This window comes from Larus michahellis, chromosome 1, assembly GCF_964199755.1.
Source record: "Larus michahellis chromosome 1, bLarMic1.1, whole genome shotgun sequence".
Classification (NCBI taxonomy): domain Eukaryota; kingdom Metazoa; phylum Chordata; class Aves; order Charadriiformes; family Laridae; genus Larus; species Larus michahellis.
Genome location: NC_133896.1, coordinates 54017980 through 54044838, shown reverse-complemented (window position 1 = coordinate 54044838; position 26859 = coordinate 54017980). Strand labels below are relative to the sequence as shown.

The window sequence follows — 26859 nt, the reverse complement described above, 5'->3', positions numbered from 1 at the left end:
TTAGTCCTATGCCCGGGGTTGTTTGTCTCCTTCTGTTTTCAACCTCTTTTCTGATACTGCTGAGAAAGAAGCCCAAGTAGTCGCAGTGCCATGTTGGGCACCTCTCAGGTGGACCCCATCTCTATGTTTCACAGAGGCTCCTGAACATCCAGCATCAGAAAAAATCCTCAGTCACTACCAATCTGGGCTAGGAGTTGAACTGTTGGCCAGAAGGCAAATATTTCCTTTCTTTTTGCACCTTTCAGGCCCCAGGGATGAATCCCATAAAGTTTTCCAGAGCACTGTGTGAGAATGTAGGAGTGCACTGACCGTATCAGCAGACACAGTCGCCCTCCTTGTGCTTAGCCAGACCTTGTGTAGCCCCAGACATCACTCCCTCTTTTACCAAAGAGAAGAGAGAGAGGGCGTGTGACTTTATTTAACAGAGCCTGGACTACAAACTACATCACAAAACACTCTACAAAGTTAATAATACAAAGCACAAGTCGGATGTGATATAAATGATGTAAATGTGTGAACTCTGAGTAGGACTTTGGCAGTGTTCCCAGCCGTGTTCGAAATGTACCCATGATATTTCTATCTCCCATATTGGGAACACACTAGAGACAGGCAGAAAAGACTTAGGTTGAGTTTATTATCCATATTTATCGTTCATTTTAGAATAGCATCTTCCTCCCACACTGATCCATCCTCACAGCACTACATATGCACCCAGCTCAAAGCAGGAGCTTCACACTTTGACTTTTGGGGCAAGAGTTGAGAACAGTGAGCTATGATTGAAGCGTTCAGTGTGTGTTGGGAAACTGAAAATAGATGGTGCAAGTGAATATGGACCCTGTAGCTATGCAGGTAGAGGTAATGAAAGGGGTTTGCAAGCTGTCAAGTCATGGGACTTTGGGGTAGAACGGAGGCATGCCTGACTGTAGGAACCCAGGCAAAAGACTAGAAGGAGATTCTCGGTATTTACCTCCCTTCCATGTTTTCCAAGTGTTTGAAAAAGGGATGATGTCAGTGGAAGAAGAGCACAGAGGGGTTATGGCTGTGACTAGAGTGGGGATAAGAAAAGTCTGGGGGCTGAGGATTTGCACAGTAATTTTTGGGTTGGGACCTGGGGTCCAGGGAGCACCTGGATGGGGACATCTTGGCTTTCAGAGCCTTGTTGTCCCACAGCGGGAGCACAGACAACGCCAGTGGTCGTGCAGTTGAGCTGGCAGCAATGAAGGCAGCAGTGCCCCAGCAATGGCTGCATTGGAAGTGCTGATGGAGGCGATGGCTGGCAATAGAGAGCCAACGGGAATGACGGCAGAGATTGGCAGTTTGGGTGAAGTGGCAGCAGCACAGGGAAGGGTGCTGGTGGTGAGGAGGGTGCTGACTGCAGCAAGTGTTACAGTAGCGTCTGGAGTGCTAGCTACAAGTGAAGACGAGGGTGGCTAATTACAGACATGATTGTGAAGAGGAAGAGGAGGCAGGCTCGAGGAAGAGTGGTGAGGTCTGCGATTATGGCACTTTGCAATGAAGAAGCTGCTGCTCAGTGCGGGGCTACGAGGGGTTCAGCTCTAGTATTAACTGAAGCTGTGTTCTCCACATGTGGCAGCTCATGGCTTGCTCGCTTCCCCTTCTGTCTCACTCTTCACTTTCTTTGCTACTGCAGCATTTTCCCTGTTTGCATGTAGTGTGGAGAGATGCATTAATGGTTTCGTGTAGAAAAAAAAAAAAAGAAAAATCCTAAATTAGACACTACCCCACTGGTGATACATCCTGTGCCCCTTGCCAGACAAATGCTAGCTGGGAGGTCTTCTGGGGAAGAATGAGGTTTTCCTAATGCTGCAAGGAAAAAAAATGCAAGGAAGTTTAAAGGCGAGTGTGAACAAAAAAAAAAAAAAAAGAATCCTAATTGTTCTGAGACCTTCCTCAGCCCAAGGAAGGGTTAATGCTTTAAATGCAATGTAATTTCAGCGGCACTAAAGAACACGTTTCCATGGAAACATCAACCCACAGAGGGAGAGAAAGAGGGAGAAGGGAGAAGGAGCAGCAGCCGAGAGATGGGCTCCTCTGGCAAAGGAGGAGCAGCCTTCAGACCCCCCCACAGTTACTGACGGGAGCGATTATTTGTTTGTTTGTTTTAATCGATTCCCCCTTGGAGGTGTGATAGGGAAGAAAGTGATAAGGTGCCGTCTTGGCCGAACCGCTACCAACCCAGAAAAATCCAGTAACACTTCTTTGGACCCAGCCTCCTTGCGGGCAGTGACTCTGCTCCTGCCAGCACTGTGAATTTGCTGCCCTTGCAAATGCATGAATGCTTTCAGCCCTTGATAAACGTTGAATAACCCCCAAATCACTTGTGGTTTCCTGGTGGGTCAAAAAAGTTAAGTTAGTCTGCTGTTTCAGAGAATGTAATAAAGGGATTTATTTCAATCTCTCCAGCTAGTTTAGCCCTGTCTGGCTCCTGGCAGTGGGGAGAGGGACCTTTCTGGCAGATTTGAGTGGTTTTCCACAAGCAAGAAAGTCCTGAAAGCTACGGAGGAAAACTGATGTGCTCACCTGCTTGCTGGTCTTGCTCCCAGGACAGAAACTGGAATGAGCTCTGGGTAAATACTGAGATGCCCTGATGGCTGACTTCCAGCATACCAGCCACCTTCAGAAGACCAAAGGGGCTGTTGACATGCACATTTACTTGGCCATTTTTTTTAAGCTGTGGTCCACAGCCATGTGGGTCCATGGGAGGTTTTGAAGGGACGTGCAAAAATGATTAAGAAAAGTGGGATTAAATTCACGGTATGGGGATAGTAGCTCAACTAGAATATTTTTTAAGGCTCTGCAAATTGACAGAGCTCTAAAAACATCATCCTGGGTGAAAAATCAGTGTGAAGAGCCTCATTTGACTTCTGTTCTGTAACTGCTTGTCCTATCAATGTTTGTATGACTGTGCCCTAAGACAGATAAACAAATCTGAAGGACATCTCTTAACCTTTCAGTATTTGCCTGATCCTAGTGGTATGGCTTCCATCAGTGACCTGTTAGGTGAATGCCAAGACATAATTATGACCCATTTTCGCCTGTTCTGACAAATGTAATTTTCCATGCTTTTACTGCCTCATGTAAGCAGATCTTTAGTCCTTTCAAATGAGAGAAATACCTTGAAGACTACTTTTACTTTGGAGAAAAGTGATATGTTATCTGTTCCTAATGAATAAGGAAGGATGGAAAGACACAGCAATAAAAAATAATACTTAAAAAAAAGTAATTGGCAGGAATTTATTAACTCAGTAAAGCTTTGCAGCTTGATCCAATTTTGGACTGAACATTTATTTTTTATTTTATCCAGTCACTGTAACAATTTTGACCTTAAAGCTATTTTTCTATTAGCTATTTTCTATTACTTAAAGGTTTGGTGAGTCAATCTAGAAGTATATCTGTTTTTATCAAAGCTTTTTTGGATAAAAAAGTCTTTCTGAGAATAGGCTGATTTCCTATCAGATTTATGGCTAATTCCTGCTTTAACTGGAGTGTGCTCTTAAAACACTTTTCCTTGTTTCTGTTTTATTTCCAGTGAGGCCAGAAGGTGTAGAGGGATATTCTCAAGCTACTTAGGACTCTGTCATTTTCCCAGCAAAAAAAGATAATTTTGGAAGAAAAGTTGTAAATCAAATATTTTGGGTTTAAAATGGAATATTTTGACATGGAAATCCTATTTGCTGTCTCTTGGGATTAGGAGCATGGGAATTTTATGTTCTCGTTTCTCCTTCATGAAACTTGGACAGACTAAATATCTGGTGATAACCTTCCCTTGTTGAGGTGATGCTGTTCCTTGTGGGACTGTTTCAGGGTGGCACATTAAAGATTTATTTTAACTGGGGCTTTTGTCCATAAAAGAAAGGGCAAAATGTGTCACGCAACAGACCAGACTGTGTGGGAGCATGACCATGCCAGAAGCTTCATTTTCTGTCCAATGTTGTTACAGTTTTCTGATCTTATGGTTCTCTTTCTTTCTGACAAAATGTTGACCTCCTCATGAGAAAATGTTGTTGCCAAGTTCTTATCCCTCTTTCCCATTTAAAAAGTGATTTTGATAGGTAATTTTTCCTGGCTCTGGCATTTGTGAAAATAGGTCAGTCAGGACGTGTGTGAGAAAAATTTGGCTTTGGTTGGGTTTTCAAGATATTGTTGTGACTGACATAGCAGATGGGGCAAAGTGAAGATTTATCCTGCCCTTTTTTCCATAAACAGGTCACCTCATCCTAATGTATACCACTGTTTCCTACAAGTGACCTAGCTCTCACAGTCTGGCCTTGGTACTGTGAGCGGCACCCTTGGCAAAGGGAGTGTAAAATGCCACTAGACCTGAATGGCAGCACCTCTTTCCCTTTTGCTATCAAAGGCAGTGACTGCATAGGACCAAAAGCAAATGGGAGATCAGGTCCTAGATGGTGTTAAGATATGTGGAAGGAAAAGTTATTGTGGAAACTCTGAAGCTCACTGAGCAGCATTTCACCTAGGCGTCATGACTGTCATTTGTGCCCCAGGCGGGAGTTGACACCATGACCCTGCACAATGAGACTCCCCTCTGTCCGCTCCCTGATGGACTTCTGTCCATGCTGCAAAACCCTGTGCCGCGGTGCTTGAGTTTCCCCTTACATTTTCAAGAGGGAGGCTAGGGACTGCACAGGCTGTGGAAAGCGAGCTTCGCTTCTTGTTCTCAGGAATGGTCCCGTCTCATTAGGATCAAGCAATGCATGTAGGAAAGCGGCCCTGCCACTGCTCTAGCTCCCTACGTACTCTAAGGATAGATATATCCTCAGTCCCCAGGAACTGTCAGCTCAGAGTCTTTCTCAAATGACAAATTCATGGCAGATAAATAGAAGAAATGGGAAATGAAGTGAAAGTACCATTTTTTTTATGATGAAGAGAGGGAGTGATGGAAAAGATTCATCCTTCCACTGTACAGAGGAGCTCTGTCACTTGGAAGTCTTAGCGCACGTGCACATTGTTTTCAAAACACTTGTGCTGAATATGATGGAGAAACAGCAAGGACAGATCAGTAGAAATTTCTCTTCCACCAGAAATGGGTATTTCACAGGTCAGGATCAAACACCAAGAAAATTTATCTTCCTAGAGGTGAGAGGCCAGAATCTCAGCAGATCAAACAGTATCACTCCATAGATGTCAGCTGAATATCACTGATTTATTCCAGCCCAGTGTCTGCCCTCCTGTCTTTTAAAAAGGTGTGGACAGCAGGGAAAAAACAAATTAGTCTCTTATATCTTTGTTATCTTGTAGCCTGAGGGATATTTCCTAATCTAGATGCTCTCCTAACCTCTTTGCTTAATGAAAACAATCTTGAGCTCTGGGTGTTTCTCTGAGCCTGCTGGTCAGATTGGTTCCCAGTAGTATAAAATGGCTGTAGCCTGGACATATTTTCTGATGCAGAATGCCTGCACAATTTAGAATTTTGTTGGTCTCTTTTCGATACTTTCTTTCTTTCTTGCAGTGCATCTCCCCAGATTCAGTGGTAACACTGACAGAGAGAAGGGAGCAAATGAAGAAGAGTGAGATGCTGTTCCTTTAAGATTTAATTTTCCTAGTCAACGGTTGCTTCTATTTTTTTCCTACCTTGTTTTGGTTTTGTTCTTCATGATAGCAGAACGAACAGAGTCCATGCCCCTTGTTATGTAAAATCAGCTGCGCTCATGCCCTTTGCGTGGACTCCTTTCGCTGTAAATCGTACCTGACACAGGACAGATGTTACACAGACACAGCCAGATGTGCCTGCCTTTCATGACTCCACAAGCCACTGGCACCGCAGCAGTGGGAGGCAGCGCAGGAGGCTGGGGCAGCGCAGGGGAGTGAGCAATGGGAGAGCCTCTGAACGGCTCAGCCAAGGTCGGTACCAGCCATGGGGAAGTTTGATCAAAGGCCCAGGTGGAGCCCGTTCTCACCTTTTTGGGGGTGAACGATTGGGTTTGATATCCCCTGGAGATCTCGTGCGCGTGCAGCTGGATCTGGATGGCTGTTGCGCATGTATTTGGCTGTCCTCTGAGGCAGAGGCAGCCATGGAAATGTCGAGCAATGGTATGGAGAAAAAATATCAGTATTATTTTAAGCTTCCCATGGGTTTGGAGTATGGAGATATAAATCAGAAGTCAAAGGGATCAGCTGCAGTTTTCTCATTTAAAAAAAAATCTACACTATTTCAGTCTCTCAGATGAGAGCAGAAGCTATTAACGGCATAGTTAGTGCTGGTTAAACCTTAATTTGTCAATCACTTGCCATTTGAAGGTCAGAATTCCCATTTGTAGATAAATACACTGTTCCTAAAACTCCCTTTTCCTTGTCCTTTGTGTTCTGTCTGTTCATCCTTGTTCGGGAGCAGGTGTGTGGGGCGGGCAGGACCTGCTGCAGGGCAGGAGTGATGTACCTTGCCAAAACTGTTTGCATCAGTCCCGGCTGGGCAGGTCTTGCCAGAGGTGGGAGAGGGAACGTGTTTGGAGCTGTGGTGCACTTGTGGTGAGATGCAGTAACGCATCCGTCTTTGTTCTTTGCTGGGCATGAAGTAGGTCTGGGAAGGCAGCTTCACCTCTCCCTGGTACCTCTGGCTGGTGGGTTTTTAGTGCTGTCTCTAGGGGAAAGAAAAAGGCTATTTCACCATGCAAATTCTGCAGGGTAAAGGCCTTTCACTGCCTTCACCTCACTGCTGTTACGTTTGGCCTCAGTGTTTCACATTACAGTGAGTTTCCAAAGAGGCTGACGGTAGTCTGCACCCCCATCCCCTTATCCTGCATCAAACTCTACCGGCCTTTCACCCTGCAAATCCTCTCTGGCAGAGGTATCTCATAGCCTTTCTTTCCCCACTGTCCACCAACACCCTGTTTTTCCCTTGTGTGCTGGACTGCCAAGATGACCCCCCGATGCGGATGGTGGAGAGGCTGTTTTATTCATATGGCCTGTCTTATTCAGGGAAGTGGTCGATGTTAGGGTAATCACGCCATTTCAGACAGACCGCTTGTCTCATTGGAGCATAACAAGCACTGACAGGGCACAGGGGAGTGTATGTGTGTGTGTGCGCGCACACGTGAGGCGGGGAGTGCGATGGGCTGAACCGGGGCATTATTCGAATTTGCCCACCTGGTCAGCAGCTTCAGGAGGAGGTGATTCCCAGCAAGGCACTGGAGGCAGAAGTAGGAGTGGTTAGTGCTGATTTCAAATGCATCTCCTTCAGAGCTGTTTCTGGGGCAGAGAAAAATTTGGTTAACGCCCTCAGAGAAAAATTTGGTTAACGCCCTCCCTGTCTCCCCGCAAGTCCCCTTCGCCTGCCGCATTTGCCTCTCCAGGCTTTCCCCATCACTGTCTGAAACCGTTTAAAATGTCATCATCTCTCCACCGGTCCTAAATTGGCCATCTGATGTGGTTTTAATGCTCTATTTCCTATGCCAACCAGCCTTGCAAACACTCTCCATTAGCGTCCAGGGCTGTCAGCCTCACGTCTCGGGTGGGTGGTGTTACCTAATGGTCAGAGCACAGGATGGGGAGTCGGGTCCCCCCAAATCTGACTTGCTTTGTGCCCAAGGACACATCCCTTCCTTCTTGACTCCTGCCTGCTCGTCCGTACCATGGGGCTCACAGTGTCGGCCTGTTTTCACAGTGTCATCTGTACTTTGCTCCCACTTGGCTGAGTTGGGGCATTGCGGTTGCTGCATCTGCACCGGGCTGGGGAAGGGCTCGACCCTTCTGTGCTCACATCGAGCAGCTCCAGAAACACTTGCATAAGCAAAATGCTTTGCTGGAAGGTGTTTCTAGCAAATTAAATTAATTTACCTGTGTTTGTCATTGTTGTCCCCCCACCCCTCTTTCTTTCTGTCTCCGTTTTGGAGTCCAATCATGGATTAAGCCCTTTACAGGTATAGTTTCATCTTGGGTTACCTCACCTGCATGCACAGCCTGCTGCCCTCACCTTGTGCCCCTCTTGCAGCTGGTGGCTCAGTGCAGTCGTGCCAGGGAGCCCCCCAGCCCCCTGGTTGCCTGTTTGGGGACTGGAGTGTGTGTAGGCTGTAGGGAAGAAACAAATCCCCCCTGGCCAGAGCAGGCAGCAGTAGTGCTGGCGTTACCAGGGCAGCGCTGCTGCCGAAGGGGATGACTCTGGCTGTGATAGTGATGGAGGGCAGAGCCGCTTGAGTGTGGCTGCCTTGCAGCGCGCTGCCGGCTTGGCCAGCCAGGGAGTCCTTCAAGCCTTGATGTTTTGTCATATAGGCGTCCCCTTGCTCAGTGTGCCTGAGCAAGCCCCGCAGCTCCCCGCGTACCGCTCTCGCCCTGCATCCCTCTGTAGGTGACAAGGTGACAGGACCCAGCAAGCTGCAGGAATTCAGGGGAAGCTGGGGGGGTGGGTGGGGGGGCGGGGAGGAGCTGCTGCTTCTGCACTCCTCCTGCAAACTTCTGTAAACACGTTGCTAATGGGTTTGAGAGAAAACCCTCTGAAGAGTTATTGTGCCAAATTTGGAGACTAATTTCAGTCATTAAGGTGCGAAGCGAGGGATTTTAGTGCCACTTTAAGTGTAAATCTCAAGGCAGCTCCAAGGATTGGAGTCGCTGATGATCCCTCCTTGATTATTATTAGTGGTTCTAATCTTTCCGGTGGAAAACGAACGGAAATGACACCCTCTTGTGTCATATCTGTTGCTGATTTCTGTGAACTCTTCTTGTCAGGCTGTGCAAGGGAGATTCCCATAGTGGCATCATTCTCAGGTGGGAGGGGAAAGAGGGCTGAGAACTGTTTATTATTGCTGTTTGTTTAATGAGATATTGGCACTGCTTTCTAACTACTGACATACAAAGCTGCAACTCCCATCAGGCTAATGGCATCCTCATCTTCTTGGAGCCTTGCTTTGTCTTTACTCTGGTGGCCAGTGCAGAGAAGTCATGAAATGGGTGTAGCTGTATTCTGTGCGCACCGGAAGGTCTTTCCCACCACCAGAGCCTTACATAGGTCTGGTAGGCTGCACATACCTGGTGATGGTCTGTGCCTTGCATTCTTCAGGACTAGAGCAATGCAAATGGCTGTGAAAGAAAGGCCAGAAAAAAAGCACATGTGGCCCTGACATGGGGTGCTTTACACCATTACAAACAATCCTGTGGCTAAGATTTTCCAAGCAGCAGATGTTTTGGGGTTCTCTCAGTGTTTGGGTGCTGAATGGGTCTGGCTTTTGGAAAATAACCAATAGTCTGCCTTTGAAAATTGTCCTGTTGCACATGTTTCATGCTGGGCTCCCTTATGGCTGTGTTTCCTATGCTGTGCACATCCGTTGAAGGTCACAACATGGAACAAGTATGGAATTTCCTTTAGAAATAAACATCATTGCTGATTACACTTGGTAATGGGGAATTAGAGTTTCGTTGATTAATGGAGTTAAGACAAAAAAAAATTTGGAAAAAGAAGCGAAAATCATGACCTTTTTTTTTTATTTGTTCAAAGAAGTTTCCCTACTGTCAATGCTTTCATTAAATTAGTAGAGAGTTCTCTGTATGCAGATAGTGGGAAAGTGTGAACCCACTGAAAGAACAGATTCATTTTCCCCTTTTTTTCTTGAAATTGGTTCAAACTGAGTTTAGAAGGGACAAACTGAAGCTGAATATCAGGAAATGTTTCCTGGTATCATGGCATAATAGAGCAGAAGAACCTCTCATGCCTGTAATGGAAATGTTGCTTGTGTAATTTATAGGAGAACTGGGCAAAGCACTGGAGGGCAGGGTCCTGGGGCTAGCCCTGCAGGCAGCTTGGTCACCTCTGCCTCTCACGGTGATGTGATGCTGCTGGTGCCAGAGCAGGTGTATAAAGGCAAAATCTACTTCATGCGACAGGATTGTGAATTGAAGTGAAATATATGAACAGGGGAAACTGTCAGAGTGCCACGGAGATGTCATATAAGCCACTGAACTGTGAAATGTGTATTTGCCTCCTCTTCTTCCCCACAGTGTCATTCTGGACAGTCTGACAATTAAGAAAACAATAGACCTGATTCTCATTTACAGCAAAACCATTTTAACATGCTCTCACGATGCAGCAAGGCCTTGAAATAAGTGTAGCCGTAATCTCGGTCCACTTAAAGGTCTTCCCCGCTGCCAGAGCTGAGTGAAAAGGCCTTAGGATAAATAAGATTGAAGCTCGGACTGTTTAATAGTCCATTTGTACATCTGACATGAGATGCCCCAAAGGGGAGTGCCTTGCGCAGAAGTGACGGGGCCTTTCCAGACAAAGAGAATCATTAATGTTGGCTGCAGGGATTTTCAGGGCTGATCACCCTCTAGTTTGATCCTGCCGGGTATAAGGCATGACTCTGTCCGTAAAGGACTTTAACTGGACTATCTCAACATCCACTGTCCCTATTCCTAAGCTGCTTCAGAGGATTGCTTTGGGCCCCACGAGGCGTGCCGGCTCTAATAGGGATGGATCTTCTCGCAGGTGTGCTGCTCCTTCCTCTGCTCTCTACAGCTTCCCTTATCATTGGCTGTCTCTACTGCTTCACCTGTAGGCCATCACTGTCCTCAAATGACACGTAAAATCCCCTTTGGAAAGTGAGCAAAGTGTAGGCTGTGGAGCATGTTTACACAGGTAATTGCTATGGATCCCTCTGCCCTTTGGAGTAAGGGGAAATCACGGACTGTGAGCACGCGTGTGTGCATATGGCTCTTAGTCATAATTTCAGGAATTCATTGAGACCCAACGTGGGACATTGTTTCCCAATCCTAGTCTCAAAATGGGGGCAATTGCCTTGCCTTGCCTGATTGTCCCAGTTCCTGGAGTAATTGTCCTGCTTCCCTCACCTCCTTCCTCTTAGATTTTCCTTTGCTGTCCCCAGCATCATAGCACTGTTTGCACCGTGCTCCCACGATCCTGGTGTAAGCTACAGGGCGGGAGACAGGGTCTCATTTTGGGTTTGGTTTCCAGGCATTAACATTCTCCTCGCTCTTTTCTCTCTCCTGCAGGTACCTGATCAATGTCACCTTTGAAGGCAGGAATTTGTCGTTCAGTGAGGACGGATACCAGATGCATCCCAAGCTGGTGATCATCCTTCTGACCAAGGAGAGGAAGTGGGAGAGGGTAGGACATTTTTGGTAATTTTCAAACTGCCTCAGGGAGGAGGATGGAGGAAGGCTCCAGGTGAATAATCCCCTCCACCCTTCTGTACTTCTTATCAAGGGCTGGCAATCTCCTCCTTGCATCCTGGACTCCTGGTATCTCCAATACCCAGGCTGCTGTCTTTTCCATGCAGGATGCCATTACATTCTTCCATTAGCGTGTATAAAAAATTCATCAGCTTCCCTTCTGTAACCTCTGAACATAAGTTTTCCTGCCTTTTAGAGAAGAGACCTCGTCTGTGCCATGGGTTTCAATGGCAGAGACAGAAAATATTTCTCTGCATGGTTCGGAGGCAGTGAAGTTCTGTATGCTAAAGGGCTGCGATTGAGCTGCAGCCACACTTAGTAATATATTCCAATGTTAACTGTCCTTGATATATCTGGCCAGTGTCATTTGCAATGGGATGGTGCATTAAGTAGGATGTGTATGTGAGATCGTATCGAGTTGTTCAAAGATCCAAATTTGCATATTTCTGAATAATTTGCATGTAACCCAAAGCACCATTTTGGAAATGGTGTGGATTTCTGTGTTAGTGCAAAGCTTTGGTTCGTTTCACCTCCCACATAAATGCCAGTGGTCCAGACTCAGAACAAGCACTCCCAAAGGGTTAGAATTGAAGTAGAGGGGGTAGTTTGAGGGCTAAGAAAATAAGATATAACAAGTGATGGGGGTAAGAAGTCAGAGCGAAAGCAAGGAAAATTCAGCAGAGCAGTCAACAGATATGAAGCAGAGCTTGGTCTGGATATGATCATGTGTATGGCTTAGAAAAATGCCCCTTTGCCCCACCAGGCACAGAAAGCCTTCTCTCTTTGGCTGTTTGTTCTCTGCATGTGGTCTGCATGGCCAACACCAGGAAGAAGTTCATGGGGAAATGAGAATGAAATAGGGAGCTGTCAGGAGAAGTGCATTCAGAAGAGGACCGGAGGAACAACTTTTGAAGGAGACAGAAGAGCCATCGCATTAGTGCCTGGCAGACACTAAGGTCTCCCAGTAATTGCAGGAGTTTGGGGAGAGAGTGAAAGGCTCTAGCTTGTTCCTGGTTTCCAGGAAGACCTGTCTACCTCATGGTCTCATCACTATGCACACCAGATGAGAGTGTATGGTCTGGGAGAGTCAGCAGAGGTATCAGGGGGAAAGGAGTGTGAGGAAATGTATGGCACGGCTTCAGCATGTGTGGACACCTCTTCGACATGTTTGGAGGCAGGCTGGCTGGATATTGCACAGGGGGTGAGCAGGCAAGGCTCAGGCTGCAGAGACCTCACGTCAGGCTCTGTCCATCATACAACTTCACTAAAGCCCATCAGGCAACATCCAAGAGGATTTATTCCTAGATGGCACCAAATTTGTTCTCACAGAGGAAAACTCCATCATCAGAGCAGGAAAATGAGGCAGTAGCAGTATGAATCCTGCTAGGGATTATTAGCAGGGCTGGCTGCAGGGAATCTGTTGCTGGAATGCTTTGCAGGCTCTGGGGAGGGGCAGCTAAATGCAGTCCTGTTTTTATCCTGCTTGTCATGTGTATTACCCTGTGGCACCCTCAGTGAAGGCTTCAGGGCTTCCCTGAGTGGTAAGAGGGATTGTTCGGTCTCTGAGTGCATATCCGTCATCTCTCAGATGAACCAGACAATTAGTGGAAGGGATGCTGGTGAGCTGGAGTGTTTGGGTTGGACCTGGGACCTGCCTGAGCTTTGCTGTCTGTGTGAAATACTTGGCATCCATTAAACCAGAACAGTTCTTCATTTCATAGGAGCTGGGGCTTGGTTGAAATGAGTCTATGATGAACTATGGTAATAGTGGTATGAAAAGGCCATAGTGCTTCCTGAACACAAATGTTTTACCTTGAAGTGGATGTCTCGCTCAGTGGGAAGATCAGATAATTATAATGGAACTCTGAGCTGTTTGAGTTTTACGCTGGCAGATTCTTCCCGGAAAACACAGAAGTCATCTCCAACATGCTCTGATCACAAGACAAATACCTTTCACACATGAAACTTCATACTCTTTTTCCTAATTTTCTCCATTCAGCAGAAATGCAAACATTAAAATATAAGGATGAAACAGAGCTCTTTGTGGCAAAGATCATAATTTTGTTCTATGTTTGTGGAGAGTCAGGCAAAGCAAAGTGCTGGCTCTTAGCAGCTCCCAAGCAATGCAACAATACAAGACATAAATTATTCATGTATTATTAGCACACAGTCCCAATACCTTTGTAAGTGCATTGCTTTGCAGTGTAAAATCATCCAAACTCTCACAAATTTTTGCTAAATTAGTGAGGTACTTTATCCTGGCAACTTCAAGGCAATACATAGAAGAAACTGCGCAAAGCGCAGGAGAGTTTCCAAGTCAAACACTCAGGTGGTAGGATTCGAGAGATGAAAGGCTGCATGGGAAACACTGATTCAGCCCGCTTGTGTGCGTTCACTATGTCTTTAATTACATCGCTGCACACTTTTATCCATAATAAGACGCTGTGCCTGGAAGGAACATCAAGAGGTCATTTAGTACCTCCCTGTGCCAAAGGGAGGGATCAATTAGACTGAAATCATTCCTGACAGCTGTTTGTCTCACCTGCTCTGAGAGTCCTTCAATGCTAGAAACTCCATGAAATCCTGAGGCAATCTTTTCCATGGCTTCTTTCTTCTTACCCTGGAAAGTTTTTCTAATGTCTAACCTAGATTTCCCTGACTGCAGTTTAAGCCCATTACTACTTGGCATCTCCCTAGTGGACATAGAGAATTGTTTATTCTCTTCCTCTTTTTATCTTCCCTATGTATGTTTGAAGGCTTCTATCATGTTGTCTCCCAGTCGCCTCTGCTGTAGATTAAACAAGAATTTGTTCAGTCTTTCCTGATAGGTCATGTTTTCTAGTCTTCTGATCATTTTTATTAGTCTCCTCTGGATTTAGTGACACAGTTTGCTGCTCTGTACATCTTGGTGCAGTTGATTCTTGAAAGATGGCATATAGATTGTGAGGAGTACACCTCATAGGATATATATGTATGAAGAAATGTTTTAAAACAGGTCCGAAGCCTTCCATTTTCTGAGCAGCGAAGATGCAGACAGTGACTGAACTGTTTCAGGATTTCAGGTCTGGGAGATTTTCTGAGATTTTGATTTTTCATTCCAACTTGGGAAGAAATATCTTCAAAACCTCAACAGTTATTTCAGAACAGGTATTCATTTTCCAGAAGAGCTACAGCTGTCCCCAGACCCTGATGATGATAAATCTCCTCCTCAGTCCTTCAGACAGACTGGAGCCTTGTAGGGCTGACAATCGTGAAAGAACACAGAGCAACCGCTTTCTGGAAAGGGGCAGTAACCCGAGCTCTTCTGCTCTTGTAGCCATGAGTAATGATTCCTCTTGTGATAAGCAAATGTGCTGCATTTCATTCACTTCTCTGTTCTCAGTTCTTTAGGGGCAGAAGACTGCATGCCTTCCTTCACTACCTTTTAATTAGCTGGTTAGTGTTTGCTTCACTGGCCAGCCAGACACTGCGTGTTTTGGGTGCCTAGGTGCCCCTGTTGTATTTATTATAGAGAGTATACCGATGGAGGTGGTGTAGGAGGTCCACCCTTATGCCCCATTGCCCCATGAAGGGATCTGCCTCAATGCAGCGAAGAGCTGGAGCCAGAGGTCACACAAGGTGAGTCAGAGGCTCGGTACTACGCTAGGTTTTGTGTCTGTGGGTTGTGATGTTTTGTGTGGGAAGAGTTTTCACCCAGGCTTTTACTTTACTGGTTGCCTTTCTCCTCTGCTCTCCTGTAATCCCACATATGATGAGGACTTTCTTCTGGGTTCATGATCCCTTTGTGAGAGCTGGCAAATGCTGCTGGCCAGTCCTGTCCCATTAGCTCCCAGCTCCTCCTGTCTGCTGCCTCACTTTCCCCCAGCAAATACAGGGATGACACTATCTCTGAGGCCCTTTTTGGTATTCTTTCTCTATTTTAACTTCCAGTGAGTTTTGCATCACTTCTGTCACTAGGTTGTTCCCAGAGTGTTCCTTTTGCTGATGCTTCTCTGACTCTTCCCTTAGGTGTGTCACTGGGGATTCAGAGCACCTTTCCATGCGGCTCGTGAAAGAAACTTCTTGTACCACCCCACGGAGCCCTTTGATTCTCAGGCTCCTTGGGGCACCTCTTACCACACACGCTTCAGTAACTCCTGCTCCTGGCTGGACGTTAAAGCCCCACATGATGTGTTTGGTCAGGGTGCCACTACAAGCCATCTTAGAGGAGGACAGATGGGAAACTTATGCTGAAAGATTAATTCTCCCTGCTGCGTGTGCTAATCCTCTGCCCCTATCAACCCTCACCCCCCTCAGCAGATAAAATGTTTGCCTGCTGCTGCTCCTATAATTATCAGTGTTTGACTTCTGAACTCTTGAAAATCAATTAGCAGCATCTGTTCTGCTTCCTCTAGCCATCGGTGTGGCCATGATTACAAATTCACCGGCAGGCTGCTCTTAGCCTGTTCCCCTACACCATTGCACACATTTGTGCTCCCTGCGATTGGGGCCATTTGCTGTGACATGCCGTCAGCCGCCTCAGTCACTGTAGACTTCCAGTACTTCCTAATGCTGCAACAGGGTGAAAAGCGGTCTCTCTGCCGCATGGGCTTTCCAGAGGTGTGTTCAGCCTGGATCGTAGTCCACATAAGGTGAGTTCATGAACTTGTGTGGCCCTGTCTGCTGCCTGGGCCAGGCAGTGTTATGCCCATCCGTACTTGGGAAGGGTTCCCCTGGGATGTGGGAGGGAGCTACAGAAAGAAAAAAAAAGATTTAGAAAAGAAAAAATGGAAAAGTAAGGTTTGTTTAATCTAAAAAAAAGAGGAAGGGGAACAAGATAAGTCTTTGGACATCTGAATCATTGTTGAAAAAAGGACATTATGGTCAGTTGCTTATCCTGTCCACCATAAGCACAAAGAAGAAAACATGTTGCTACATTTTCAAGCAGAAGGATTTCTGTTAGATATATAGGGAGCTGTCTAATTGTTAGCATGGTGAGGCTCATTTGCTGGTGAAGCTCATTTGCTGGAGGACACATAGAATAATATCCAGCATTGCAGGGTCTAAATCTGTCTTGTCTTGCCTCAGAGCCGGTGGATGCAGTAAGTGATCTCTTGTGGTTCTCTGCTTGCCTACATTTCTGTGATAAGATGAACAAGATGAACCTGAAGAGTGTCTCACAAGAGACCACGTATTTGATAGGAAAGAAAAACTGGGTTATGGACAAGCTGATCAGCAAAAACTTCAAGCCGGGTCCAGTGAGGACATAATTTCTGCAAGCTTCTACCATATACCTTTTGTGTGAGCAGGCAGTTGGCACATGAAAGCTATTGTGGATGGCTGCAAATAAAAGCCCTTATGGAGGCCCTTGCCACCTCCTGCAGTCTGCAGCTTTGGAGGGCTGATGAACACCACAGAGATGCTGAACAGGCTGTAGCTTTTGATGATAATGCAGCCTTCAGGCCTGATCTCAAGTCTTTCTGGGCATTAAAAAAAATACGCATTGTCATTTCTTTGTGTGCTTCGATGTCCCAGTGGCAGAAATAATGGGAGGAGGGAAGAGGACTGAAAATCTGATCAGTATTCTTGGCTTTTAGTAAGGGTCTGTATGGTACTGGCCACTCCATGAAGAACCAATATGTATCACGTACCTGTTAGGATGCCTAGCAGAAGGAAGGATTTATATTTTTTCTTTCAATTTCATTTTCTGAAGAAGGCTCTTTAAAAATGAGAGGAGCAAGAATGTAGGGTTGTGAGGTGAAAACTGCAGCTGTACAAATCCAAGCATCTTCTCTGAAGGCCCTCCCCTGCCTTTGGAAAGATGTCTAGATCGTTCGAGACAGTTTCCTCCTTGTGTTGTCTGGTGCCCACCTGAGCAAGCCTTTCTGATCACTTACACACATGCACAGGTATGCTTGCCTCCCTGGGTTAGAAGTTACTGCCTTTGGTCAGGTTCTGCTCTGTGTGTGGAGCTTTGGCATCTTGACAGCGTGTCCAGGCACTTCAGAGAGGTAATGTTTTTTATCCCACCAACTCCTTTTATGGTGAGACAAGATTGGATTGTTTTTGCCAATGAGTCTTGTTTTGCTAATTTCCCTGTGTGCATGGGGATTTATGACTCATTGTCCCTGAGGAGAAATGGCATAGGAGTTTGTTTAAACCTAATCGGAGTTAGTGACTGATTCTGTTCCCATAGAACCAGTTTTTAGAAGGATATAGCTTCACTTAGGGCAGATGGACCGTTCTGGATTTAAGCACATATGGCTGAAATTAGAATGGGAGTCTGTACGTGCAATTTCCCCCTTATTTTTAAATTATTCTTTCTGGACATTTCTCTAAGAGACTGCAATTTACTGAATCCCTTGCTTCTCATTAGACAGCAGGCTTTCATCAAAGAATACATATTTTATGGATACCCCAATCCCAAGTGAGTGTCCCTTAGATACCTGATCTAGGTCACATCTGATGGGTCTGTTGATGACCCTGATTCAATCAGACAACCAGATGGCTTTATTTGTACACCTATGCTGCACCCACTGCCAGGATTTGGCCTGGCTTCTGATAGTTGTCCAGGATGTAACTGTATGTATTTGTGGCTAATTATGGCCACGTTAATCTTACACTGACTCCTAAGGAGAAGGGCAGATGCAAGTGCCACACAAAGCTTTCCTTATCAGACAATAAATGGAACAATCTTTCCGAAAAAGCCTCCTACGTAAATCTTGTGGACATGCTGATCAAATGGTATCTTTGCTGACTGATTGTATCAGACCATTAGATTAGATTACTGCATTCTGCAATAATGAGCTAGTCCATCTCTTTGACCAAAGAGGACACTAGTTGGGTGTCTCCTCCTAACCACCGTATATTATGTCAGTATAAGCTGTTTGCTCTCTTTGCCTCTTGCTGAAGTGGTTTCTGACTTTGTTTGCTTGAATTTTGTAGTGCATTTGTATGATTCATGAGCCTGCAGAAAAATATTCTGGCTCTTCTCCACCAGGCCCTACTCTTTGGCTACCGGAGGGAATTCTTACATTGAAACAATGACAGCTTCTTGGAGAGACCTTGTCCCCTAATGCAAATCAGATATTGGAAAATCTGGAGATCTTTATTAAGCCCAGGCTGTAGTTAGAATCCCGCCTACCATTTCCGTGCTGGTGTTGCTGATAAGGGTGTTTGTAGCCATCTGACCTTTACTGGGGTTGCCAACCTGACTCCTTGGACAGGGCAGCCCCGAGGACCGTGCCTTGTGTGCTAATGTGGTAACACCATCCAGACAGAGGAGATTACTGCTCTTGCCTTGGTTGTGTTCTAGATGAGGGCTCTCTTTTGGGGCTTTCTTCCAGCTATCTCGACCATGCCACACAGCAAGGGGGTCACTGTTCCCCCTTGCTGCGTGTACATGCAGCCACCTCTTATGCATCATCATTGCTGTTCCCAGCGCCCAGTTATGGACTGGGGACTCTGCTCTGCAGGGAGCTGCATGAACGTTAACCAGAAAGGTGGCTCCTACCCCAGAGTGGTTACACTTTAATTAGAAGACAAAAGGCAGCAGATGGGTACAGATGGACCAACGGGGGAGTCAAGGGAACAATCAGACAACATTAGTCAGCATGGTAGGCAGCAAGCTTTACACACCAACTGCCTAACTCTTGCGAAGGCTTTGATAGGCAGCAGAGAATTATAACCGGCTTTGTGCAGGCTTATGGGTGCCTCGTCGAGAGTGTGAAGGGCAGATGGGAAAAAGCAGTAAAGGTGCTTCTGCATGCTTTGGAGAGCTGCAGCTGAGAAGGTGCAACAACTCAAAAATACCCAGTGCTGCTGGAAAATTTTCAGCCTTCTTAACATCTGAGGGGATAATCCTAACTTTAGAGAAAACCAAAAAAAAAAAAAACGGTGGTAAGACTACGTCTTGCGATGCAGCACCACTTCTCAGTGCAGGGCTGGTGCGCTACTGCCAGAGTCATGTTGCTTCTGCTCGAAAACCCTCCTGCTTGCCACCAGCTTGGAGGTTTCCGTGGCATGTTAGATGTTGCTGTGTATCTGTGTCCCTTTCGTCGTGAGCATTTAATTGATCGTGGGAATGTGTTATCTCAGCATGTTGACAATAAACATCTATATCTTAATTCAGATGATAGCTGAGCTGCTGCGGGAAGATGAGCTTTCAAACATGGGTACAGTAATTAAATATTCCTATCACAGTGCAATATCAAGGATCCATCCTATCATCCCTGATCAGTCCACAACATCTTCAAAAACACAAGAAGGGGAGTTTGATTTTGTTAGAAATGAAAGAAAGAAACATGGGTGTTGTTTTGTATTTTTTGGCAAATGAAAACAAATTCATATGTCTTTTTGAGTCCACACAAAATGTTTTTCTGACCTGAAAAAAAAAACATCAGGTCATTTAAATGTAGTAAAAATCTTTTTGTAACACAGACTGGTTTTGATATAAAAATGTCATGTGAAAATGAAATTTTCTAAAGCTTCATTTTGTGCATTGCCATTTTTAAGCAAAGCATGTCATTGTGGAAAGTCTAAGTGATGTATGCTGATATGCTAAGAATCCCCTCCCTTGCCCTCTCTTCAGGCCAAAGCTCTTCTCTAATTTCAGTCTGAGCACAAAAATGACTTTTTCTCCAAACTCCATTTACAAGTGAACTGATGACAACTGTAATTGCTCCACCTGTATTCCACTCAGGAGTGACACGGATGGGTTGTATGTCCTACAACACCATATGGATACACAGCACAGCAAAATTCACTTTGCCTTGCTCTGTCCTCAGCCACATACTGGAAATCACTTCAGGGACTCCGTAGCAGCCAGAAACCACACAAGTTGCCCCAGTGCCATCGGAAGAGGCCGTTTATTTCCTGTTGCATTTGGTGGCCAGACTATGCAACAAAAAGACAGCTGACGAAAGCATGGGAATTTTAGTGGCTTTAGGATTTGAAATTTGTGAAGAGATGAGGGCAGAGAGGAAGCAACCAACCAAACTGCGTCTGGAGAAAGTCCTAGCATAGCTTCTGCTGAAGGAGACTTGCAGTGAGTGAACGGGCCGCCGGCGCCTGGGGGTGCGTTTTCATCTGTTCGGTTGCATTTGCTTGAGACTCTGTCTCATGTCGACGATGTCTTTACTTGGCCTGTGAATCCTTTGCTTTTTCTATTTTTACATTTCCTGAATGTTATTAACTGGAGGCTCTGTTTTCCTTCCACGGGGCTTGAGAGAAGGGAGGCGCTGCTGTGCCCTCATCTGCATATTCATAGGACCCTACATTTTTCTTTCCTTTGCCTTTTTCTTTTGGTTTTGTTTTGCTTTCTCTCCCTCCCTCCCTCCCCCCCTTTTTTTTTTTTGCTAGGGTTTTGGCAGTTTGCTTTTCCTGGAGTAGAAGTCTGGCCACATTTGCTTCTGAATGCATTTGAAATAAATTTTTCTTAATAGGAAATTGCTCAAACTTTTTTTTTTTTCCAGTAAGGAATAGCTTGTTTGTTGTGTTTTTGGCTTGGTTTCTCTCCTCTGGTGTTGATTCTGGCCAGCATTTCTGTTCTCGGTTCTCACACGCTCCTTGCTTTGGGTTTGAATCCCGATTGTGCATGGTTGACTTGGCTTGACGCTGACCTGTGTCTTGGCAGTATTTTTTACTAGACCAGGACAGTCTTTTCCCCTGTGGTTTTGTCCACATTAACTTCTTTGCTGCTTTTCAAAGGTATCTCAGTGTTAAAACTGTGGTTATCACTGGAGCTACTGTGTGCTTGAGTTACTCTCGCTGCTCATGAACCCTGGCATGCGTTTAGTGTCATCGATTTGAGCATACAATATGTTCAGCGTCGTTTGTTTTCCCTCTGCCTGAACTGTGTTTTCCCTGAGTCTGTAATTTTTTCAGACTGCCTTTGGTAACGTTAGATCCCGGCACTCACTCTTTCGTTGCCTCGTAGTGGTGTCTTGAGTTTCTGTCACTATCCTTTGGCCTTTCTTCCTTGTGAAAGGCTCTGGCATTTACTGACCTGGGTTTATTTCTAAAATGTGCTGTGGGTTGTGCTGTCTTCCGCTGAGTCAGCAGTTTGCCGGGCTTATTTAATTTCCTTCTGCCGGGCTAGCTGCATTCTGCAACGTCTCCCACCATGCCAAGCCTGGAAGATTGTTTGACAGCCTTTTTCTTGTTCCTGTTTAAGCTTTCGACTTGGTCTGCATTTTATGTGACAGTTTCTGGTGCTTGTTTCCCTTAAGTTTATTTCCTCGGTTCCTGTACATGATAATGACTTACATTTCTATTGTTCCTTCCTTCGAGAAGGATCCTAAGCACTTTGCAAAATTAACATACAGGCAACATTTCACTATGAGTAACGTTCAGCCGCTCGTGTGGTGGAATGGGGTTAGGCTGTTTAATCATGCAAAACAGCGCTGCGCAGCCATGTAGGGTAAGAAAGAAAAGTCTCAGATGGAAAGAGGTGAGGAATTTTTAATTGGACTCTGGCCAATTTTGTCCCCAATGTCTATTTTGGGGGCAAATGACGCAGATCATTAAAGACCAGGAGCGATAAGGCCAGTGTCCATCCCTTTCCAGGTGATAATGCCTGAGCCTCAGAAATATGGTGGGAGGAACAAACGAGTCTGTGAAAAAACATAGTTCAGGATCAACAAAAATATTCATTAATTTTGGTGAGGATTTGTTTTGGAAGTTTTATTGCTGTAAATGAAAACTGACATTTGGGTGTTTTCCTGTAGACTCACAAAAGCCGTTAGATACCGTTCACAGAGGAGACGTGGAGGAGGAAATGGCAGCATCTTTTCCCAGATCCCAGAGCCTGGCGGTGAGGACAGACTCCTAGGCAATGGGAAAACTGCATTCAAATTCCTTCTACCTGACTTGGAACGGAGGTTTAAGCTGTGGTCTCCATCACCTCTCAGGAGAGAAGTCTAGCTCTTGGGACTGGGGTTATTTTTTCATTATTTTTTTCTTTTTTAAGAGAAACTCCTTTGAAGTGTCTTTACGGATGTTTGTCTGGATCCAAATTTCCATCACTTCTATTAATCATGTCTGATAAAGAACATGATTTTTGTGTGTATGTGTTGAGTGGACAAATTTGATTAGTGGAAGGTTCAAAAAAAAAAGCAAACAAAGCTGGGTTTAGATTGAAGCAATACTTTCAAATTGGTTGGTTTTTCTTTTTTTTTTTTTTTTTTCCCCCCCTATAGTGTTAAGACCTTGCCTTGAAAAATCATTTTTTGTGCAGCTTCATCAGAACACCATTTTGGTCAGTGTTGGAGCATGCAGGGCCAGCCCTTAGGTGACTGGGGAAACTGTGCAGCAGGGCAGCTCGCCACCCACCACATAACACGGGATGCACTCTGCAACGTTAATGCTAATAGGTGCTGCAGATCCTTTTGTTCTCCCAGTAGATCCACCCTGGTATTGTGTAATCCCGTGGTTTTTGAGAAGAAACAGTGTTTGCTGGTAAATCAATTTATACTGGGCGCAGCACCGGACAGCAGAGGTGTGCTGCAAGTTTTCCAGTCTAAGCAGTGTCATACGACAGTCTCGCTATCCAAGCTGGGAGATCTGGCAATAACAGAAAGAGCCCCTTGTTCTGCAGTCTGCTGCCTGAGATCAGCTCCTGCACGCTGAGTTTAACTGTTTGCTCCCAGCATCATCTGGGTCTTTTAAGAATTCAGGATTGCTCAGGTCACTTCTTCCAGGCCAGTGCTTTACTTTTGTTCTTTTTTAGCAGTGGGAGCTATTTGCTTTCCTTCTTAGGTGTGTGCTGATTTTCACCGAGGCCAGGGTTCTTTGTATCGCTGCATTTAATTATGTTTGCTTTGTAAAGACTGCTGGGATTATGGCAGCATCTCATGTCTGTAGTTTTTCTGCCTCTGGCAGGGACTACCTGTGGACAGCTGCTTTCCTGGAGCTTCTCCTGTGTGTAGATCAGTCTGCATTTGTAGTTTCTGCCAGCTTCATGCCTTGTCCCTTTTCTTACAGATGGCTGCTATTTGAGGTCTCGGCTTTCAGGATGAGGAGTAGACCCATAGAGAGCTGTGTGTGTCTGTATTTGAACAGTTGTTCTCATCCATGCTCTGTCTCCTGTGTTTGGTCCCAGAATAAGTCCTGCGTGCATATATATTTTCCTGCTCGTTGCCCAGACACCTTGCTCCAGCCTGGGACTAACGGAGACACTGTCTTACAAATAAAGACTAAAAGAGTACAGTCTAGTGAAATCTGCACTAAGGACGTTCTCCATTAAGAAGTCCCCTGTCTCAAATAAACACTTCGAAGTATTCCCAGGGTTTACTGTGCAATGTTACTTGAACTTTAGTTAAAACCTGTTTCTCTGTGTAGCCTGTGTCTTACTGGACCCTTGCCTGGTTGCTGAGGTTAGATTTTTTCCAAATATATATTTTTGCCAGATAGAGAGTATGATAATTTTCTGCAAGTGTTTGAAGGGAATAATCAATAAGAAAAGGAAGGACTTCTTTAGGACAATCCAAGTGAGTGTAATTAAAGAATAATGGGGTGGCAGGAGGTGCATTTAGATTGAATATCAGGGATCAGTGGATTCTTTTAGAAGATGCAAACCAGTTGTCTGATGAACGTGCTGGGAGCCTGGTTGCTGTGGCTGCTGACTATGCGATGGGACAGACCAAATGGGAGGGAGGTGGAGAGGAACTCGCTGGAGAGACATCCACCACATTTTTTGTTTTTATCGTTCCATGTCTGTCTATGTGTTGCTCTGGAGGGTGAGCAGCACAGCACCCCTGGGGGAAATCCTCCCTCTCCCAGACATGCTCTCCCCCCCAGCCACCCTGTCTGCCCTCCTACGAGCAAGGGCATGGAAGAAATTTCGCCTGCCTTCTGCTTGAGGGGAGGGGGCCCAGTTTGTGCCGTGGCAGAGGGAGAGGGCTGAGAAGCCCCCTGCGCCCTGAGGAGCCCAGCGGGTCTCTGCACCTGCACGGGTGGAATTTTCCAGGAGCATCCCCCTCTGTCACCACCATCACTTTGCAAACTCCAAGAAACGCAACTCATGAAAATGCATTCTTAGCACACAGCTGACATGGTCAACATCTGGTTTCCAAAGAGAGTGCTGTGAGAGATTTGAAATTGCTGCACTGTGGAAAAAATGACGTGGGGTAATTATAGATACCTAACAATACTACTTAATTTCTTCTGCCATGTCTTTCCTACATAGTGTCTCTGGTAATGCTTCAGAGAGCTGAATAATTCTGACAGAGGGCAGTGAAAGGGGTAGGTAAGGCAGAAAAAAGTCTCCCATGATTTCAGTTAGGATCTGAAATGAAAGGAAATGTGAGTGGAGGATTAGATGTTTTCACATCCTCTCAAAAAGGGAGACCTTTGCCTTTTTTGTACATTGGCTATGGGAGGAGGATGAGGATGTGAAGGATGATCAGGGAAGCTGAGGAAGACAGAACCTCTGACAACAGACTCTCACAGGGCAGGGGGACCTCAGCACAAAGGCTCACTGGCAGCTGGGGTGCTGCCACTTCTGCTGAGCAGGCTCAGAGCTTGGGACCACAGGGGAAAGGAAGGTGATACTCATAAGGTTGGACCTGCGACCAGTGGTGAGACTGACTGCTCCAGGAGACAATTCAGAATGGCTAAGTCAGGTCCCTGCTCGAATGCACCTTTGCTTCCTCTGATACAGAGGGAGCCTGCAAAGACCAACCTCAGCAGGCTCAAGTGAGGACAAGCCTGGATCCCAGCAAGGTCTCTCTGCTTCAGAAGTGCTGTTGCTCTGTTGGCACTGCAGTCCAGAGGTCTTGCGTAGGCTGTGTGTGTCCACAGCCAAGACTCCTCCTGGCAGCACAGAACCAGCTGCAGTGATGACCTGCCCCCAAGAGCACATTCCCTGGGCGCTGCTGCAGTGGAGAGGGCACTGCAGAGGAGCCTTAAAAAGAGGCTCAAGGGCCAAGTAGGAAGACCCATGTGGAGGTCAGAACATGGTTTAGGAGAAGCCCTTAGAGACTGAGTGACACGTGAAGGGGCACAGTGAGAACCATGGAGGGCAGAATTGGGGAGCAGTAGGCAAAAATAGAATTTGGGGACATTAGATGTCGGTTCTAGTGTCATGGTGGATGAACCCAGGAGAGGGGGTCCCTGGGGACTGTTGAACCTTTCTGTAGAGCCCAACAGCAGAAGGATGTTATGGGGGGTTGCTGTTTGTTTTGGCCTGCAGTGCAGCCAGGGTCGCAGTGGATAGACAAGGATGCAAGGTGAAGATGAAGCTGATGTCTCAAACCCCTGAGATGTTGCATGCTACCTTTCTGCCCTTGTGCTGGGTGCTGTGTCCCACCTCAGTTGTTGGCTCTGACGAATTTACAGCTGTGCAGAGGTGAAGTGAAAGGCAGTGGAGGTTTTCTAAAGGGATGATGGAAGGTCAGCAAGAGACTTCAAGCTGCGAACTTGTCAATTGGAATAGCTTCTACTGGTAAATTGTCCCCTGAAGGCAGGCTCTTAATATAATTTCATTTAGAGAAATGCACCAAAAGGGATATAATGAAGATATTCATATTATGAAAGTGTGACTGTTATCCTGAAAGAAGCACTGGTTAAGACTCATTTGTCTATCATGCTCATCAGGGCTTGTCTTGGTGATATGTAATCTGAAGAGCTGTTGATGCTGATGTATTACAATAGTTAAGTGTAGGCCTTTTGAAAGAGGCCTACATATACAAACACATCTATTTGAATGAGTCTGCCCAAAAGCAACTCGTATTGAGTTAACTTGCAGAAAATCCTCTGAAAGGTTTTTTGGTGGAAAATTAGTATTTCAGTTAAAATACATTTTTCGTATGAGATGCTTGTTTTCCTTGAGGCAGTCCAACTTTTTGTGAGAAGGCCGAGAAGTCTGAAAAGAGACACTACAGAGTCTTTTATTGCTACAAATGGGTACAATTTGATTTTGGGTTTTTGTTCCTAAATTTTTGAATACTATTTTGAAATTTTCAGCAAAAGAAGCAATGTCAGGGACTTCCTCTCATTTATATTCAAATGGATATTTCTGTGTGTTTCAGAAAGCCAGAATCACAAACCAGATGATTCTGGTATTAAAAGAAGAACATACTCTTAGCTAGTGTACCTCCTTCAGAGCAAATTGCCGTCTCTCGCTGCTCCAGAAGGTTCTGCAATGATAAATGCAAAGCTGTGCAGATGCTGAGGGAACAACCAAACCTCGATCCCTGAGGAAATGGCTAGGGATGGATACCAGTTCAAGGTCGAGATCCTGGACAAATCTGAAGCTGCAATCCCTTTCCCTACTGAGGGTTTATGAAGGGTATGGTGAGCATGGGGCACAGCTGTGTGGCAGGAAAAACAGAAATTACTGGAACAAGGTATAAGAATTAATGATAAATATTTAGACAGCATCACAACTTTGCAAGATGGTTTCTAAAAATTAAAGCAAAAAAGGTGTTCTGTTGTTGATAGGCCACTCTTACAGGCCACCTAGACACCATCCTCTATAGCGTCATGCAAAGCTTGTGTCTTTTCCTTGATGCCTTGCACCCTCTCCCTCTCCCACTTCCTTACTCCAGAAGCTGCTCTGTTGCTGCAAAACAGACTGAGTTATACTGATGCTGTAAAATTGGTACTGCAGTTCCTAACCCAGCCCCTCTTTCTGAGGCCTGAGCACCATCTTTGTCCTCAAGTGGATGGGGACAACAGCCCTTGCCTGGTCCTTCATGCGCATGCCCAGGAAGTCAGTTCACGCTC

The 26859-nt window shown here is 45.6% G+C and overlaps 1 protein-coding gene across 2 annotated transcripts in view; it reads left to right on the top strand.

Annotated features, from left to right (window-relative positions):
- The window catches only part of GRIN2B (glutamate ionotropic receptor NMDA type subunit 2B), a 209538-nt gene that overhangs the window by 120620 nt on the left and 62059 nt on the right, over positions 1-26859 (top strand). For both annotated transcript variants that reach the window (XM_074577022.1, XM_074577013.1), the window contains one exon: positions 10975-11089. In XM_074577022.1, the coding sequence (XP_074433123.1) occupies positions 10975-11089 (115 nt within the window). The remainder of the gene's footprint in view (positions 1-10974; positions 11090-26859) is intronic.